The 19,011-nt window shown below is 40.4% G+C and overlaps 1 protein-coding gene across 1 annotated transcript; it reads left to right on the plus strand.

Annotated features, from left to right (window-relative positions):
• Nucleotides 1-629: 629 nt before the first annotated feature.
• On the plus strand, nt 630-4,692 carry FLRT3 (fibronectin leucine rich transmembrane protein 3). Its single transcript, XM_010170670.1, has 2 exons — nt 630-676; nt 1,804-4,692. The coding sequence occupies exon 2, from the start codon at nt 1,849-1,851 to the stop codon at nt 3,796-3,798; it is 1,950 nt and encodes a 649-aa protein (XP_010168972.1). The 5' UTR covers nt 630-676; nt 1,804-1,848; the 3' UTR covers nt 3,799-4,692.
• Nucleotides 4,693-19,011: the final 14,319 nt, after the last annotated feature.

The raw sequence follows: 19,011 nt of genomic DNA on the forward strand, positions 1-19,011 counted from the left end.
TTTTTTTTTTTTAAATGAAGAAAACCATCTGAATTGCCTAATGTTTCTACAGTAGAGTAAGTTACATTCTTGCAGCGCAGGAGGAATTCTTTCCTGCATTACAAATTTGGAAGAAGTGTTAAAAAACGAAGAGTCGGAAAATGGTTCCCTCTAAGAGGTGTGGATGTACCAGGATGTAGCTACTGTACAAAGTTTTTACTTGGATAATTTTGGACAGGAAAAATCACCCCTGTTCCTGACCTCCTGAAGAGTCTAGCATCCTTCAAGCCTCAGCATAATGAATAGTTTCCATCACGCGGCGCTGAAGTTGCCACCTCCAACTACTACGCTGCATAGAAGAGTTTTTAAGAGTTACAAAGAAAGTAATTCCTGCTAAAGGCATTAAAGCAAACAAAAGAGGCTCTTCATTCACAGACTTTACATGAGGACAAAAACAGAGGGAAGCTAAAGCTTTTCTGTGCCCTGGCCTGGTGTGCTTACGTACCATGATAAATCTTGGTTGGAATGCTCATTGAGTATCGTGCCAGGAAACACACACCACCGAGAAGGACTGTCTGAGTAAACACCGTCGAGAGAAAAACAGCTCCATGGAGTAAACTGTAAGAGTGACTCACGAAACAGACATTCCTTTACTGGATATCCTCAAGCACAAAATTTACTCATACCTTTAAATACGGTAGGATCAATATTAATTTATTTTCCTTTTTGTGCCTCAGAGAATAAAGTTCAATTAATACATGAACCCACAAGAGAAAAGGTCATGGCACTGCTTAATGCATAGGTCATCTTGCAGAAGTTCTCGCAACCCTAATTACAATGGTAATTGAATTATGTTGTCTTAAAAGCTATAAAAATGCTAATTACCTGAGCTCAATGTACAAACACACTACCAATGCAAAGTACAATTTCAGTCTCAAGAGTTAATTTATATTATCCTACCATGCACAGTTTGAACTAATAAGATGGGAAAATGCAGTCAAACCTGCCAAATATTCTCTTATTAGTGTCCTGCTTAGTAAGAAGACTTTTGAGAATGACAAATATTTAAACATGAAATTAAGCATGTAATGAAATATTCCATCCAGTCAACTAGAAAGCCACAGCTCTACCAGCTATGTCAGGTTGTTAGCTACCTACCAATCATAACGTTCACCTTTCTAAGCACTCCAGCTCAAAACCCAAGAAAGGTAGGCTGCAGTATTTGTTAAGATACACAACGTGATGTTGAGCAGTCAGAAAACCTTAGAAAAAAAGTCTTTAGCTAGCCCCTGCTCTCCTGTCTACATTTATGCTTTGCTATTAGGACTTTTTTGAACCTCCAAAATAGCTATCGCTAAACTTGTGGGTTTGGGAAGGTTTTTATGGTTCACTTAAGGGCTCCCAGGGTAGTTAGTTGGCTTAGGAATTACTTCTTATCTTTCAGATATAGAATGATTTACTTGAACTCTGGTGTGACTTCATCTCTCTACTTACTTGGTATTTGTGAACAAAGATTGTCTCTACAGATGAAACATGAAGGAATCCTTAGAAAGAGCCTTCTTGCTTAAGCAAAACAACTCACAGATCAGACATACTTGATTATATTATTTTCAATTACTTGCAGAATACCCTATTAACTTAATTGAATTAGTACAAGAAGTAGTACAATTATTGATGTAAGGAAAAGAAAGTAAAATGTGTCTCTGAGCTTGAATTTTGGTTTAATATATGTGTTTTAGATGTCTTCTGTAATGTTGAAGTTGAATTTTCATTGCAGTTTCTTCACTGATGATCTGGATAATTTTGTTTGTTTGGTTTTTTTAGATTGTTGAAGATCAGAACTGTATACAAATCTCATCATTCCTGACCATGATTAGTGTAACCTGGAGCATCTTCCTAGTTTGGACTAAAATAGGGCTGTTACTTGACATGGCACCTTTTTCTGTTAGTGCCAAACCATGCCCTTCAGTATGTCGCTGTGATGTGGGTTTCATATATTGTAATGATCGCGATTTGACATCTATTCCTACAGGAATCCCAGAGGATGCTACTACCCTCTTCCTTCAGAACAATCAAATAAATAATGCTGGGATTCCTTCAGAACTGAAGAACTTGCTTAGGGTGGAAAGAATATATTTATACCACAACAGCCTAGATGAATTCCCCACTAACCTCCCTAAATACGTTAAGGAACTGCATTTGCAGGAGAATAATATAAGGACCATTACTTATGATTCACTTTCACAAATTCCTTATCTGGAAGAACTGCATTTGGATGACAATTCTGTTTCTGCTGTTAGCATTGAGGATGGAGCTTTCCGGGACAACATCTATCTCAGACTTCTTTTTCTCTCTCGAAATCACCTTAGCACCATTCCCTGGGGTTTGCCTAAAACGATAGAAGAGCTACGCTTGGATGATAATCGTATTTCCACGATTTCAGAGCTGTCCCTTCAAGACCTTACAAATCTAAAACGCCTTGTTTTAGATGGAAATCTTCTAAATAATCATGGATTAGGAGACAAAGTCTTCACGAATCTAGTCAATCTTACAGAACTGTCACTGGTCCGCAATTCACTCACAGCCGCACCGGTAAATTTGCCGGGGACAAACCTAAGAAAGCTTTATCTTCAAGAAAATCACATCAACCGCGTGCCACCCAACGCTTTCTCTTACTTGAGGCAGCTGTATCGACTAGATATGTCCAATAACAATCTCAGCAATTTACCTCAGGGTGTCTTTGATGATCTGGACAACATCACTCAACTGTTTCTTCGCAACAACCCTTGGCACTGCGGGTGCAAAATGAAATGGGTACGTGACTGGTTACAGTCATTGCCTTTAAAAGTTAACGTACGTGGACTGATGTGTCAGGCACCAGAAAAAGTACGTGGAATGGCTATCAAAGACCTCAACGCGGAACTATTTGATTGTAAGGACGATGGCATGATAAGCACCATCCAAATCACTACTGCAGTACCAAACACATTATACCCGGCCCAGGGACACTGGCCTGTTTCTGTCACCAAACAACCACACATCAAGACTCCCAACCTAAATAAAAACTACAGAACCACAGCAAGCCCGGTACGCAAAATCATTACGATATTTGTGAAATCCGTAAGCACGGAGACTATTCACATCTCCTGGAAAGTTGCACTACCAATGACTGCTTTAAGACTGAGCTGGCTCAAGATGGGTCACAGCCCTGCCTTTGGATCTATAACTGAAACGATAGTTACAGGCGACAGAAACGACTATTTGCTCACGGCTCTCGAACCAGAATCGCCATACCGTGTCTGCATGGTTCCCATGGAAACCAGCAACATCTATCTCTCCGACGAAACGCCCGAATGCATCGAGACCGAGACGGCGCCTCTTAAGATGTACAACCCTACCACAACCCTCAACCGGGAGCAGGAGAAAGAACCTTACAAAAACTCCAGCTTGCCCTTGGCTGCCATCATTGGCGGCGCGGTGGCGCTGGTGGCCATTGCGCTGCTGGCCCTGGTCTGCTGGTATGTCCACAGAAACGGGTCCCTCTTCTCCCGGAACTGCACCTACAGCAAGGGACGCCGGAGAAAAGATGATTATGCCGAAGCGGGAACCAAGAAGGATAACTCCATCCTAGAAATCAGGGAGACTTCTTTCCAGATGATACCAATAACCAACGACCAAGTGTCCAAGGAGGAATTTGTAATACACACCATTTTCCCACCTAACGGCATGAATCTGTACAAGAACAGCCACAGTGAAAGCAGTAGTAACAGGAGCTACAGAGACAGTGGTATTCCAGATTCAGATCATTCACACTCATGATACTGAAGGACACAAAAGACTGGTTTGGGTTTTGTTGGGGTTTTTGGTTTGGTTTTGTTTTTTAAAGAAAATGAGAAAAAGACTGACTTAACGGTTGCTGTTCTACTGCAAAACACTGGATTAAAAGACTGACAAAGCAATGTACTGTACATTTGCCATATAATTTATATTTAAGAACTTTTTATTAAAAGTTTCAAATTTCAGGCTACTGCTGCGATTAATGTAGCGGGGATACCTGACCACAATTCTATATTTTAGTATTTTTTAGTAATTTGTACTGTATTTTCCTTGCTAATATTGAAGTTACAGACCATTTAACTTTTGTGTTCTACTGAGTAAGATGACTTGTTGACTGTGAAAGTGAATTTTCTTGCCGTGTTGAGCAGTCAGAACATTCATCTGAGATCCTTGTAAGTGTAAGCACAGGCCATTTTTCACTTTGGTATCAATAAAATCATGTTGAACCTGGCAAATCAGGAATATCGAGAAGTGGTTGCAAAAACTCACAGAACTTTCAATGTTGAGTCTATTAAATCTGTAAACCACAACAATATTCAATAAACAAAAATGCGTGTAGTAATGGGCAATATCAGCTGTCTGGATATATCCATTCAACAATGGTGAAATCCAATTAAAAAAAGGAAATTATGAAATCGATGACATGCATGAGACTGAAGCTCTTGACACATGTAAAAAAAAGAACTGATCCCTGGAAGAAAGCATAATCAAATTCCTAACAAGGAATTTAAAAAAAATGTGCTAGGCTCTACAAACCACAGAGGTAGATATAGTTTAGAGGTAGATTTCTGGTTATCAAAACCAGTGGTCTGCTTATGAGACAGAAAACAGTGAGGGACGGTTACAGGCATTTGGGAGGCAAGGGCAGGAGGACAGACACAACACTTAGAAACTGCTTTGAACAGAAAAAAGGGCTGAAAGTGCAGTTTCATCAGAAAAAAGGACAAAAAAAAAACCCCCCAAACCCAGACAATATAAGCAAGGTCTCAAAAACTTTACTCATGAAGGTAAACAGACAATTGGGGAATACTTTAAATATATTTTGAATATTTTAAAGCAAATACTCAAACAGTATACAGGTTTGTGTTCAATATACTGCCATTACAGTCAGGAATACTGCCCATTACTGTCACAGTTTTCCAGAAATTCCTTGATAAATCTGTAAGGTTACATGTTTCTTTTTGCCTTCCTACTGAACTATGAGCTATTTCATGTTTAACCCCCAAGCCACTCTTTGTTGCCATAACAATTTGTTTCTTCAACTAAAAAACCAAAGTGCTTTGTACGCCCTTTGGCCAGTCTTGTATGTGCCTTGATCCAACGCTACATGTATCAAGCTTTTAAAAAGTTTAAAAAAAAAAAAAGGAAAAAAAAATAAAATACCCACTTTTTCATACATAATTTAACTATGAAAAATACTGGTCTTATTGATGAATAAAGCTGAAAAGTTAGTTCACAATAATGCTGCAGTGCGCTGATAGGAAACCCTCTTAGAAGCTACTACTTTTCAGGTCATAAGCTTCACCTTTTTCTTTGTTCAACTTGACATTATCACACTTGCAGGGTTCCTTTATTATTAATTAGTTGCAAAACAAGTTTTCACAACTTTTGAGTATGTCAACAATGAAAGGGCATGGAGTTACAATCCTCTGACATACATTTTTTTTCAATAGAAACAGCAAATAAAAAGGATTTAATATTTTGGACAATACTCAGACAAGAAGGAATGTATACCAAATGCAATTCAATTTTAAGAGAATTTTAGCAGTGCTTGGCCTGTCCGTTTCCCTAAGAATGGTAAAGGATGGAAGTTGACAAGTAAAACAGTGACAAACACCAGCACTGATGGTTTCAGCAGTCAGCCTGCAAACAATTCTCCTGCCAGGGACCCATCGAACTGCGCACACCCAAAACTTCTGTAACACGCAGCTCTTTCCATCCTCATTTTCCAGATGTGCCCAGGCAACTTCCTCTCCAAACCCCCCGTGCCATGGTACTGTTGCCTCAACCTCACTTTCAAATATGCCTCCTGCAGCTCCTAAGCGGTGGAAGAGTCCCAGATGGAGGAGCAGCACTATGCTTCTCTACCAACCTTACACAAACCATGTCTTCTCCTTCCCATGGAACATTGATTGGATCCACAATGTCCAAAGTAATAGAAAGGGGGATGTTATGCTGAACAACTACGTGCTCGGCTCCATGGAACTCACTACATGAGACCCTTCTGCTTTATTTTCCCATCAGGTAGAAATACAGGGAAGGGTGAGAAAGTCAAGACTAAGTACGTGGAGCCCCATTGTGTCCTTGTGCAAAAGGCTTCCCGAGCAGTAAGTGGCAAAGGAAAATCAACACAGATGGGGAAGATGGACCCGTTTTTCATCTAAGTTAGCATATAGGGACCCTTATATCCAATTTAACGGCTGGGTCACCAGCAATAGATTACTAGTCCTTCGTCATCAACTCTCTGATTACAAAATTTAATAGGTTTTGCTGGATTTTCAAGCTATTTATAAAAAACTCCTCTCTCCTAGTTGACTCCAAATTTGTGTTGTAAACATGGTAAAAGAAAACTCAAATGAGTACTCTCCCATGCCTCTTCTGAGGCACCTCAGCCGGAGGTAGGCTGGTAATGGTACATACTGTCTGCTGCGCATCTTGGGTGATGCCACTCAGAGGTCACATGGACTATAAAAGTTGCCACTTGAGGAGGAGATAATGGGCTATAGGAGGAGATAATTGCATGGGAATCTTAAGTTCAAGGACTTTTCATGTGAAATTTATGTACTGTGAAACAAATCCAAAGCAACTTCAGCAGGTTGGCCCAGTCATTCCTGGTTCATCCCCACCAGAAAGAGCGTGAAAACCTGGACAAAGGTTCTCTGTGGAGAACCAGGTCAGTTTTGCAGGGAGAGCTGGTATCCTCCTACCACAACTGATGTCCATGGGAAAAAAATGGCACACCCATGCATACAAGATCTTCCTTAGATTCTACAGCAACTTTTATGCAACATGAGTAACATTAAAATGTGTTAACTTGGCAACTGAAAGATTAATTTTAAACTAGACTCTTTATTTTTTTCTTTTGATACTTACTCAAATTTCTATTCTGCTCCATGTCATGCCTGTCTCTTCAAGACTCTCCTACTTACCACAGTGCTGTAGTTAAAGCATGCAGTGCTCTCTAGCACCATGCATAAATCTGTTCTATTAGACAGTGACATACACAGGCAAATCGGATTACTACATTGAGCAGTTTACTCAACACATTTATCAAAATAACATTAAACCACATTAAGTTTATCTCAAAGAATTTTCTAATTCCATGTTATTTCAGAGTACTCTTCAATATTTAATTGTGGAGCAAGGAGTGGAATTTTTTTTCAGTGCTGCCTAAACCTATGCACAGAGTTAATTTAATCAACATCTTCCATAATAAAATACTATGCCAAGTATGTTTTGCATTCTTTATTATTGCCCATTTTTATTTATTTATTTATACTGCCGTCCTGAATTGCTCACAGTTCTGTTTTAAACCTCAAAGCTGACTAAAAAAAAACCCCAAAAAACCCCAAACAAACAAACCCCTGGTACTTTGGAAACCATATTAATTTTGTCTCATCTCAGTACCTTCCAGATCTAAATTTGTTTCGTTACTTCCTAGCTTTGTACAACAGCCTGAAATGCAACAACTGTTGGGTTTTTGTTTTGTTTTGTTTTTCTTTTTCTACTGGCTTTAACAGTATCAATATCAAAGTATTATTGTCTTGGAACACAGTTACCATTTCTTCTGCTAATGCACTAGCTAGCATGCAAGCTATATTGTGCCAATGCTGTACATATTGAATGTAGAGCAGCAAATGCAATAAAGCAAGAGCAAAAGTAATAAAGCCTTATTTCCTATTAAAATAATTTACTGATGACATAAAGCACTAAGCACATACACAGACTTCTCTGCTAAGTAAGAGGATGCAATTTTGCATATTCACCTGCAACTAAAGTTGGATAAGATCTTCAAACGTGAGCTGGCAGATGCCACCTGCCTGGATTTATCCAAACCACATTTATTTTAGATAGAACCATTATTCACACAGATACTCTCTGCTTTCAAAACACCTTCACCTTGCTTCCAAATCCGTGTATTGTTTCAGCATCACCTTGGGACTGATCTTGGTTTAATTATTTTTTTACTGACATCAGAACAACAGAAGCTTTGAACCACAAGCCAGCACTTGACCACCAGTGAAGTTGTTGGTTTTTTTTTTACAAAGCACAAAGTTATTCCATAACGGGGGAGCTTCTTCCAAACTAGCCCAGGGTGGTTTAGCCAGAAAGGAAAAGCCCATTGACTGAATTCAGACATGAGAGTTTTACATTTGAAAGCATTTTTTTTTTTCTTTGCAAATGAATTTAATTTTGGGAACGGTAGAGCAGGAGAACTGCGCTTGTGATGAAATTAGAGCCTTTTCAAACACACTGATGGTACAACCATGACACAGGTATCAGATTCTGGACACTGCTGCTTTAATTTTTGATTTTTTTATTTTTTTTTTAAATATGCACATTTGATTTAATTTTAATAGTTATTTCATCAAATAGTTCCCTGCCCCTCTCAAAAAAAATCCACATAAAAACACATGAAGTACACAGGTCTCAGTAAAACAGTGACAGAGCATCTAGCTCAAAACAAGCATCACCTATGTTTTACCAGGACTGGACATCAAGCAAGATACTCCTTTTACAGCAGTCTTCAAATGATGGCTGAGGAACGGTCCTGCCCTCGGGGTAAACCAAAACACTTCCACAAGATGGGCATTAAATAACTACCCTCTGGATTATCTGGTGGTCTAAGGCAAAGGTGCACAATGCACATTTTGGAAACCAAGCAGATGTCCATTGTGCGTGGATATCGTAAACACCCTACCCCCGAAACCTGCAGGCCACCACTGCAGAAGTGTCTCATTCAACTTCAGCTGCTTTTCAGAGCCTCTTTGTGTTTTCTTAGGATGAAAATGTAATAGAGTGCCAGTATAAAACCCTTCAAGATGAACAACATGAGCTCAAAACACTTTGAAATTTGAAGCTGAACCTTCTAGGCTTAGCAAGAGCACTCATAAATAAGTTATAAAAATAGAAGTGTCTTACTAGGGCTAATTAAATAATCTGACTTGTTCAAACTGGTTGATAGTATTCATATAGGCTGATACTCTGTCCTGAACAGCCCTCTTCAGTAATCAAAAGAGAGTGGATCACAGCCAAGTGCTAGCGCACGCTCCTGTCCTCTCGCTCAGCTTAAGGAATATTATCTATAGACGCAGCCATAGAAGGTCTAATTGTTCAAAATCAAGGAGCTGCACCATGTTCTTTAATCTTTAATTAACTATGGGAACATTATTTCCAGAAGCATGGAATTATGCATATATTATACATAGCTTATTTTTTAAAATTTATGCAAAAAAAAAATTAGATCAGAAATGCACTCCAATTGATGCAATACTGATTTCCTCCACTGGTCTTAGTCCCTGGTAATGCCTGCTAGGGAACTGGCTTTCCATAAAAATAGATGTTTTCTAGGAGCGTGAGGACTGGTTTTGTTTAGTTTGGGGTGGGTTTTTTGTGCATGTGACAGTTGTTTGTGTGTTTGTTTGGTTTGGCTCTTTTTTATTTTTTTTCCTTTTCTTTTAATTGAAAGGCATAAATTACTTCACTCCAAATCTTTCCGTTTTCGTTAGATACAAAAGTGAATTAGTTGATGATTTTAAGTGAATGCCTATTCCACATCAACACATATTTAAGACAGGTGCTGGTGGGGTAAAAGAGCTTACCACAAACTTTCCTTTCCCATCTCTCCTTACCAGTAACACTTTTCCAGGATTTTAACTTGAAGTCTTGCTTTTATTGCAAGTTTTCACCACTGTGTGATCCTATTCAGAATTTAAGACTTTTTTATTTTGAGATCATAGAATAGAATCAATCTTTTTTGAACATGAGCAGCTGTATTTACACAGGCAGTTACAGACTAGAAGCAGAAATCTTTTAGGCTGGGTAATACACAGCAGCCCACATCAAATCTAAGCCTTTGTCCAACTCTGAGCCACTATACTGTTTCCTAAATTACTAGAACAAGCATTAGCAGCTTAAACAGAGTAAGAGAAAGAGTCCTTACCTTACACATCATCTTGGGCTACCGCTCTGTATGTGTAAAGTGGAGTTAATTTAGCTGCCTTCAACTTAAATGTTGTTTTTCCATGGATTCAATGGTAAATTATTTTATTTTATTTTTAAAAAGGTAAACCCTCCTACCCAGGAATGCTGATGTTCTCACAAAGCAGAGGATTTAAGAAGTCATGTTATAACCCTTACTCCAGAAGTTCACGCAAAACCCAAGCCTGTATAAACTGCACACGCTTTTGGATTGTGCGTATTATGTGCTCATCCCCTATTGAAGTTACGTTAATCAGAAACAAGAGCTGTTTGCACTGCATTCCTCTAAGAAGAAATAAACTAGAAACTCAGTTTATTTTCATTTCCTACACAGTATGAACAACAGTGCAAGAATGTGGACAACTACAGAATCTGAGGTTTTTTGCTTGTTTACCTGGTTTCAATAATCTTCACAAGAAATGTTGAAGACACTTATTTTTGAAGCCTGACAAGAGTACTTCACTGCCCGTAAGGAACATGGGCTCATTAACAGAGAGAAAGCCATGGACAGGGGAAGTGCTAACCCAGTGAGTAAACATAATTTTAGGGCATTAGCTGATAATGCAGAACCTCTGTGCCTAATGTCTTTAAAGCAATTATTTTACTAAGAACTCCTTAATGGCATGTTACCTACTTCATCCACTAGAAACCTTTTCATTTCTCCTTGATACAGAAACGACATATGCCATACTGAAATAAAAATTAAGAAAAAAACCCCTCACAATATTCTAGAATCATAGAGTGTTGTGAGCTGGAGGGGACCCACAAGGATCATGGAGTCCAACTCCTGTCCCTGCACAGGACAAGCCCAAGGTTCAGACCATGTGTCTGAGGGCACATGGTGGCCAAATGCTTCTGGAATCTTGTCAGGCTTGGTGCCATGAGCACCTTCCTGGGGAGCCTGTTCCAGTGCTCCACCACCCTCTGCCTCAAGAACCTTTTCCTCATGGCCAACCTCACCCTCCCCTGCCACATCTTCCTGCCATTTCCTCTGCTCCTATCATTGGTCACCAGAGAGAAGAGATCAGCGCCTGCCCCTCCTCTTCCCCTTGTGAGGAAGTTCTAGACCTCCATGAGATCTCCTCTCAGTCTCCTCTCCTCCAGGCTGAACAAACCAAGCGACTTCAGCCTCTCCTCGTATTCCCAGATCTTGGAAATTGTTTTGGTTGCTGAAACTCTGTACTTAGTGGCCAAATGAAGTGAAAAGTGAGGTACAGAAGAATACTGCTGTGGGAGCTAAATTGCTGACCTCATGTAGTTTCCTTAGATAAATGAGAAATGGCAGTGATGACAGTGATGGAACCGCCTGTAGGACATCAGCAGCTCATCCACGGCTGGCTCACACAGACCCCTCAGCTCTCCCAGTTACGTATCTTCCTGCTTTTGACTACAAGGAAATTTTTGTCAGTACCGTGAATGGTCAAGAAGGTTGAGCACTAGCAGGACCATAACTACCTCAAAGCTCTTCTCTTTCTTCCTTTTAAAAAAAATAAAAAAATTTAAAAAAAAGAGCTTATTGAGAGAGTTTGTTCAGTGAACATGACTGATTTGCATGTAAAAACCTCTTCATTGCTAATTGGACTTGTTGATACACAGTGGAATGGTGCTAAATTCTCCTTAAAGAGTTTGCAATTAAATCTAAGGTAGGCACAGCACAAAATATTTACTTTGGAAATCTCCACAAGGACCTGAGCTTCAAAATACGAGGCATTAATGGGAAAAGAAAAAAAAAAAATCATATATTCTTAAGGAGCTGCTCTAAAATGCTGCTTTCCTCTGACCTATATCTCTATGGCTTATCTGTGTCAGTAAATGCTCAGGTCTTATTCATCATCTGCTGGTCTGGGGACCCAAAGGATGACAGGGCTGCGCTGATCAGTGCTTTCATAGAATCACAGAATAGTTTGGTTGGAAAAGACCATTACAATCATCTAGTCCAACCTGGCATTGCATTGCATTCCTTGGGTGCCAACAGAGGCATTAAGAGGAACCAAATGCACCCAGATCTCTGAGAACAACAGTAATGGGGACCGGTTTTCTCAAAAAAAAATTTGTCCCAAGTTTTTGATTTTGTCCAAAAAATTTTGTCCCAAAATCTGAAATCTCTTGCTATCCTATGCTACACTTTAAAAACCAACCAACCAAAGAAAACCCCACCACACAAAGAACAAATGCCATACCTTTCAAGCATTAATGATTTGTCATAATGCCCAATTTTACTTGTAAATAAATTTTAAAGGCTTGGTCTATTTGGATTCATACCCAATGCCAGCTATCATGAGCAGATTTTTCAATCCACAGTCTGCAAAGTAGCACAGAAATAAATGGCAGTTTGTGCAGCACAGTTCATCAACATCTTCCCATCTTCCCCTGTGTTATCAACTGACTTCAGAAACGTTTGTATCATTTCAGTCATTAAATATTAAAAGCACAAAAAGTGGTTTGTCAGTTTAGTTTTTAGGCTGTTAGATACAGGAAAAAAGGGAAAGGAAGGAGAAACATTACACTAAGACGCTAATTAGGCAAATAAGTGTGCCTCAATATGCTGCAGGGAGATTCCTTGTTTTATTGATAGTAGGGGGAAAAGCTCTTGTAAGGCCCCACCTGGAGTGCTGTGTCCAGTTCTGGAGCCCCCAACATAAGAAAGACATGGACCAGTTAGAACAAGTCCAGAGAAGGGCCACCAGGATGATCCGAGGGCTGGAGCACCTCTCCTATGAAGACAGGCTGAGAGAGTTGGGGCTGTTCAGCCTGGAGAAGAGAAGGCTCCGGGGAGATCTTATAGTGGCCTCCCAGTACCTGAAGGGGCTACAAGAAAGCTGGGGAAGGACTTTTCATAAGGGCAACTAATGACAAGACAAGGGGAAATGGGTTTAAACTGAAAGAGGGAGGTTTAGATTAGATATTACGAAGAAGTTTTTCACTGTGAGGGCGGTCAGACACTGGAACAGGTTGCCCAAGGTTGTGGGTGTCCAACAGGTTGTGGATATCCCCTCCCAGCCCCTTCAAGGCCAGGCTGGATGAGGCTTTGAGCAACCTGGTCTAGTGGAAGGTGTCCCTGCTGATGGCAGGGGGATTGGAACTGGATGATCTTTAAGGTCCCTTCCAATCCAAACCATTCTATGATTCTATGAAAAAAAAAAAACTAAATCCAGCTATATGGACAAAAGGACCCATGGAGCTGCTCATGCATCTTGTTCCCAAAGCAACCACATCGGGAAGGGAGGGGAAGGGAGTCTCTTACTTAGATATTGATTTGAAGGTGATACTCTGCATCCCATGAAGGAGCACCCTGCTGATTTGGTAAGTATAGGCTTGACTGGCTTAATATCCACTTTAAACATGATACTAGTGTTGCTGTAAAAGTAGAGGGTGTGAAGCTCAGTGTATAGTTCCAGAGACTTCAAAAAAAAAACCCCAAAAAACAACAACAAAACCCCAAACAAATAAAAAAAAAAACAACCAACCCTGCAAAATCCTCAAAAAGCACCTATCAAAGTGATTTCAACCCACTGATCCATTACAAAGTCAAAGGATGTAAGCTCTTCTAATCCCATGCTTTCAGCTCTGGCCGCTGTTGCCAGGGTCCAGCTGACACCTCCTCCAAAGAAGAGGCGCCTCGCAGCTTGGCGGTGCCTCACCGCGCAGCTCTTCAGCTGTTTGTGACCTGACAGCTGGTGGCTTTGGGTTCACACGCTGCAAAAAACAACTCAGGAGGCAAACAGCGTGAACAGCACCCTGTTCTGCCCAGGAGGTTTTATCACAATGAGTTTATCTCTGGGCATGCTGCTGTAATCAGCACATTTTTGAGGGTTATTTCATTTTTCTTCCACAAAATACCAAACACTACTGAAAGCACTCACTGACACATTACATACTGCTGTTTTACTCTGAAAAAATTAAAAACTACCTGTTGTTCTCCTCCTACTAATAAAGACTAACTTTATCCTTCAGCATAATCCCTCCAAATCAATCAAAAAGCATTCAGCAGGTTGAAAGGATACTAGTGAAGCACTAACAACAGCCCAGTTTGGATCATGCGAAACTTCTGCAGCAATTCTGCAGCAAACTGATCTCAGTGGCAAAATACTTTCAAGAGAAGCAAAATATGGCTAGCTCTTAAAAACATTTCTTACTCTGTTTGGCTTACTAGTTCCAGCAAGATGTGTCCAGTTTGGGGCCCCTCATCACAAGAAGGATGCTGAGGTGCTGGTGTCCAGGGAAGGGCAACGGAACTGGTGAAGGCTTTGAAGCACAAGTGTGATAAGGAGCAGCTGAGGGAATTGGAGTTGTTTAGTCTGGAGAAGAGGAGGGTGAGGGGAGACCTAATTGCTGTCTACAACTACCTGCAAGAAGGGTGTAGGGAGGTGGGTGTTTGTCTCTTCTCCCAGGCAACTAGTGATGGAACAAGAGGCAATGGCCTTAAGTTAGGCCAGGGGAGATACAGATTGGATGTCAGGAAATAATTCTTCACTGAAAGGGCTCTCAGGCACTGGAACGGGCTGCCCAGGGAGGTGGTTGGGTCCCCATCCCTGGAGGTGTTTAAAAGACAGGTAGATGGGGTGCTCGGGGATGTGGTTTAATAGTGGACAGGTATGGTTGGACTCGATGATTTCAGAGGTCTTTTCCAACCAGGAGATTCTATGATAAGATACTATGTCAAACCTCATTCCAAGGTTTGCAAGCCAATCTGTGAAGAAAATTCATAGTCCCTCAGTCATTCATAGAAATCTCCACCACGCTGCCATAAACTGGACCTTAAAGACATTAAATAGGAAAATGTCTTAAAACAGAAGCAGCTCACATCTGGGTACACTCAGGTCCATCACCATCAACAGATGAACCCATCTAGGACATGCTCCAGCCTTCCATGGAATAAAGTCGTATTCCTGAAGATAGGAAAATAACCAACAACCATGGCAGGTGTCAACAAGCGTTGGAGACCTGCCAAGGCATGTGTTCACATGTCTCACGACCTGCTAAAATGCCAGTATGGAAGGGGGGAAAGATTTTTTCCAACTGCCTGGAAGCTCCAGCAGGTGCTGTCAACTGTGCTGAGTCTGGTCAATGGACAGCCATATTTATTACTTCCTTTGCAAACAAAAAATTAGGCTGAACTTTCATCTGATCCCCCTGAAGCCAGGGATCACATTTCCTACTGCTTTTGCATTTGTAGGAAGCTGCCTCTAACGTCTTACCCTGGGCTTGATCAGACAAGGAAGGAAAAGTAGAGAATTTTAAAGACACTGGCAAGCGCCTGGTCTTTCAAAACGTCATCACTAATCTCCACATCATCCAGCCTGCTCAGTAATCAAGACAGAAGAACTGTGTGAGTGCAAATTAGAGTCACTTATGTCCTGGAAACAAACAGGACTAAGAAAGAGCATACAGAATAAGTATGCCCAAAAGCAACATCACATTTATTCTCCATGATCAGATGAGGGATTACTGAAGTTTGCTTCACCTCACACACAAAAAAGGCAAACGTGAAGATCTCTCCATGACATCTACCATTTGGCTGGGCAGGTTAGTGCTATTTTAAAAAGACTACAGGCTCAATGGCAGTGAAGACAAGGAGTGGCTCTCAGTGCCTCCAAGGGTTTTTAGACACTGCCGAGATAGAAGACCCAACTCCTAGAAGACTTAATTTCACCCCCTGCCTTTTTTTAGGTCTGTTCACAGAAAAATTAAGAGGACCAGAGGACCACCAAGGTTATTTTAGGGCATTATGCATCCCAGTGACCTAATATGAATACATGTATAAATTTATGGTACATCACCCACTCCAGGCACATGGCAAGATATCTACAGAAGAGCCCTATCATCAGTTCTAAGACACTGCACGCCAACCTGAAGCACCTCTCTCTTTCAGAGGAGGACAGCAGCATTGTGAGCCCACAGACAAGCCACCTCAGCACAGGACTCAGAGAGCATATGGAAAACCACCAGCACTTCCCTGAACCACTGAAGCACAACAAAGAGGTGGCCAATTGATACATGGGGACTAGGAAGTTGTCCAAGACCTTTAAACTCTTATTCTCCTGAGGGTAACCCGGGTTTGACAATTCCTCTAATGGTGAAAGAATTGCTCGCTACTTAATACCTGTGGTACAATACTGTATGCTGATGATGCAGGTTCCTTGAACACCACAAAGTGCTGGGGGGTTTTGTTAAATTGACAGTTTTGCAGGAGTAATCACTGTACCTGCCTAGGAAAAAACATGCCCTATATAGTGAAAGGCATTGATAATAATTGCAGGTGTTTCATATTAGACTAAAACTAGCAGGAAATTAAGACAAAAAAAAAAAAAAGAAAAAACTCTTGCCCACCATAGTGACTACATTCCATATTCCAACTTGCTTTTAAAACCCTGGAAGAATTTACTTTCTGTGTCTAGAAAAATAAATATATGCTTTTTAAGGCCTTTTTGCAATATTGTTTCTTCACTAATGATTATTAAAAGCAATCAGCTTGAAAGAGGCCTTACAACTTGACAGTAATTCTTAGCTCAGCTGTAGCAGAGAAAGAATCAGCAAAAAATGCCAGGGGAATGTAAAATGTACTAACCAGCTATGAAAACAGCTGTAAAATTCTGAAATCCATGTAAGTACATATCAGATCATCTGTTCAACACTGCAAAATTTGTGATATTTATTTTTCCATTCAAGAATGCTCTTCAGATGACACTTATCCTGAACTCTCAAAAGCATATATTACATGCAGCCACAGTGCAAATGAGCTCTAAATCCATTTATTCTCTATTTTCTTCAAAAGTATAATGTATAATAATAATTTATTTTTCACTTTAAATTAAATTTCATCAATCATTGTCCTTTAAAATAAAGATACAAACATATGGTCAGATATTTTTCTGTATACAGCATCATCATTCTTATGGTAAAATTAATAGCTCTTCCAAGCAATTTTTGCTAAGTAGCCAAAACCCACAAGTAAAGACTGAGCAAATTAGAATACTAATACTGATTTATTAAGCTACTTTCAAATGTGTTCAGTTTCCCCTTTTCTTTGTTTGCAGCATTATAGGACAGTTTGATAAAGCAAAATTGCAGATGTTCAACCCTTTGTTTACTAAGGCAACTGTGGCTGAAAACAAAATGGAAGTGACGGCACTAGGGCCACCTCGTCTTACCAGGAGCAATGCTCTGCTGGAGTGGTTGCTGCTGGAGGAAATTAAATAGTAGAAACTCTGAAGGATGACATTACTGGGGTGCTCTGCAATCCAAACACCCAAGAAGGCAGGAGTGAGAGCCTTGGAGAGCCACTACCACCTCCTCCTCTCAATGAACCACTTGTGTACCTTTCCCACTACTTCACTTTCTGGGCTAGGCAAGAAGTTTTCTTATACCTGCCATCCATGCAGAGACCTGGGACACCTTACATCAAGTCAGAGATGTTGGCCACTCCTGGTATAAGCCAAGCCTTCTACCTTTATAACTCCATCAGCATGACTTCTGCTGCCTGTTGAGGCGGTGATAAAACTCACGTTGCTCTGCTGCAAGCCAAGGTTCATCACATCTGAGCACTTCTGAACTGCGGGTTCACAAGACAAATAAAAGCTCTCAACTTTCACTTGCAAGTTGAACTGTAAAATTCTCTCATTACAAGCACACCTATCTCACCAGCAACTTCATTTTTAAAATTTTCCTAAAGCAGGTGCTTTTCAAGGTAAGCACCACGTTTGGTCTTTGGGATTGCATTTTAAATGACAAAAACTAAAGGCTCTGATTAATCAAAGAGGTTTTGTTTGTTTTTTTTTTTTCTATCAGAAGGTCAACTGTTTCACACATCTACTGTTAGAAAGGAAAGAACAAATCCAGACAATATTTTCTATTTCCCACTCCTGCTCTAAGAAATGTGTGTGACATTTATAACCACGGTATAAAAGCTCATTAATACTATACACTGACCTATATAAAAAGGGTTATTGGCTTAACGCAATAGGAGACGCTCTCGTGGAAAACAGGCAAGGAAAGGAGAGAACAGCTCAAGAAAAGCCATCTCTCCACAAACATGGGCTCAAAGGATGAGATCGTTAAATGACAGTATTGAAAGTAGCCAATATTTTTCGCCTCCTCTCTGCTCATTTAAAAACTAGTTTAAAACTGCAGAATAAAAACCCAGTGAACACCTCAGTACATTTTAAAAGGTAATTCTCTCTCAAAGGGCCGATAGCAGGCAGGGAGTGGGAGAAAGGTTTATTTTAGTTGAGCTAATCTTACAGACTGGCACCTACTCAGAGGTGTCAGAAGAAGTCTGGCGCGTCCACGCAACCATCAAGAGCAGCAGTAAATCCTTAAGGAAGACAGGGCTGCCTATGCAGCTCACTTTTTTAATTACTTCTCTTCTAGAAGCTTTGTTCTTTCTTTCTTTCTTTCTTTCTTTCTTTCTTTCCAAAGAAATCGTTTAAAGCAAGTTCCCCAATCAACATGCTCTGAAGAGAGTTACTTCTAATGCTTGACCTTGGGGTTTGCCAAGACTAGTTAATGCTGGAGGCACCGTGCCCATGGGGAAGCACCAAACAGGGGGTGAGAAATAACCTGCCTGCCACCTAAGTGGATTCTGTATTTACACCTGATGCCTCCTCCTAAAACCATCTTTTGGCTTAGATAACTGCACTTTTTTTTTTCCCTTCCATATACACATGGAGAACAATCCTCTCTCCTCTCAGGTTTTGTTTTTCTAAGCTGAAGTCAAGCTCTTCCAGGCTACTCATAAAAAGCCTGGCCACTCCTTCCACCATCATCCTAATTACCCTTCCTTGACCTGTGGCAGTTCAAACTCATCTTCCTAAATACAAGCAGAACATTTTCATTCTTTGCTGCTCCCAAATGATGAGGATGAGTTTATAGAAGAAATTAATATCATCCGTCCTTAAGTACATGGCATTCTGCTGAAACCAATTAACAACAGAGGAAAGTGGTTCTTCTCACACCATAATCCAGTCCTCCCCCGGCCTTGCCAACGTCTCTCAG

This window comes from Antrostomus carolinensis, unplaced genomic scaffold, assembly GCF_000700745.2.
Source record: "Antrostomus carolinensis isolate BGI_N321 unplaced genomic scaffold, ASM70074v2 scaffold4026, whole genome shotgun sequence".
Lineage (NCBI taxonomy): Eukaryota > Metazoa > Chordata > Aves > Caprimulgiformes > Caprimulgidae > Antrostomus > Antrostomus carolinensis.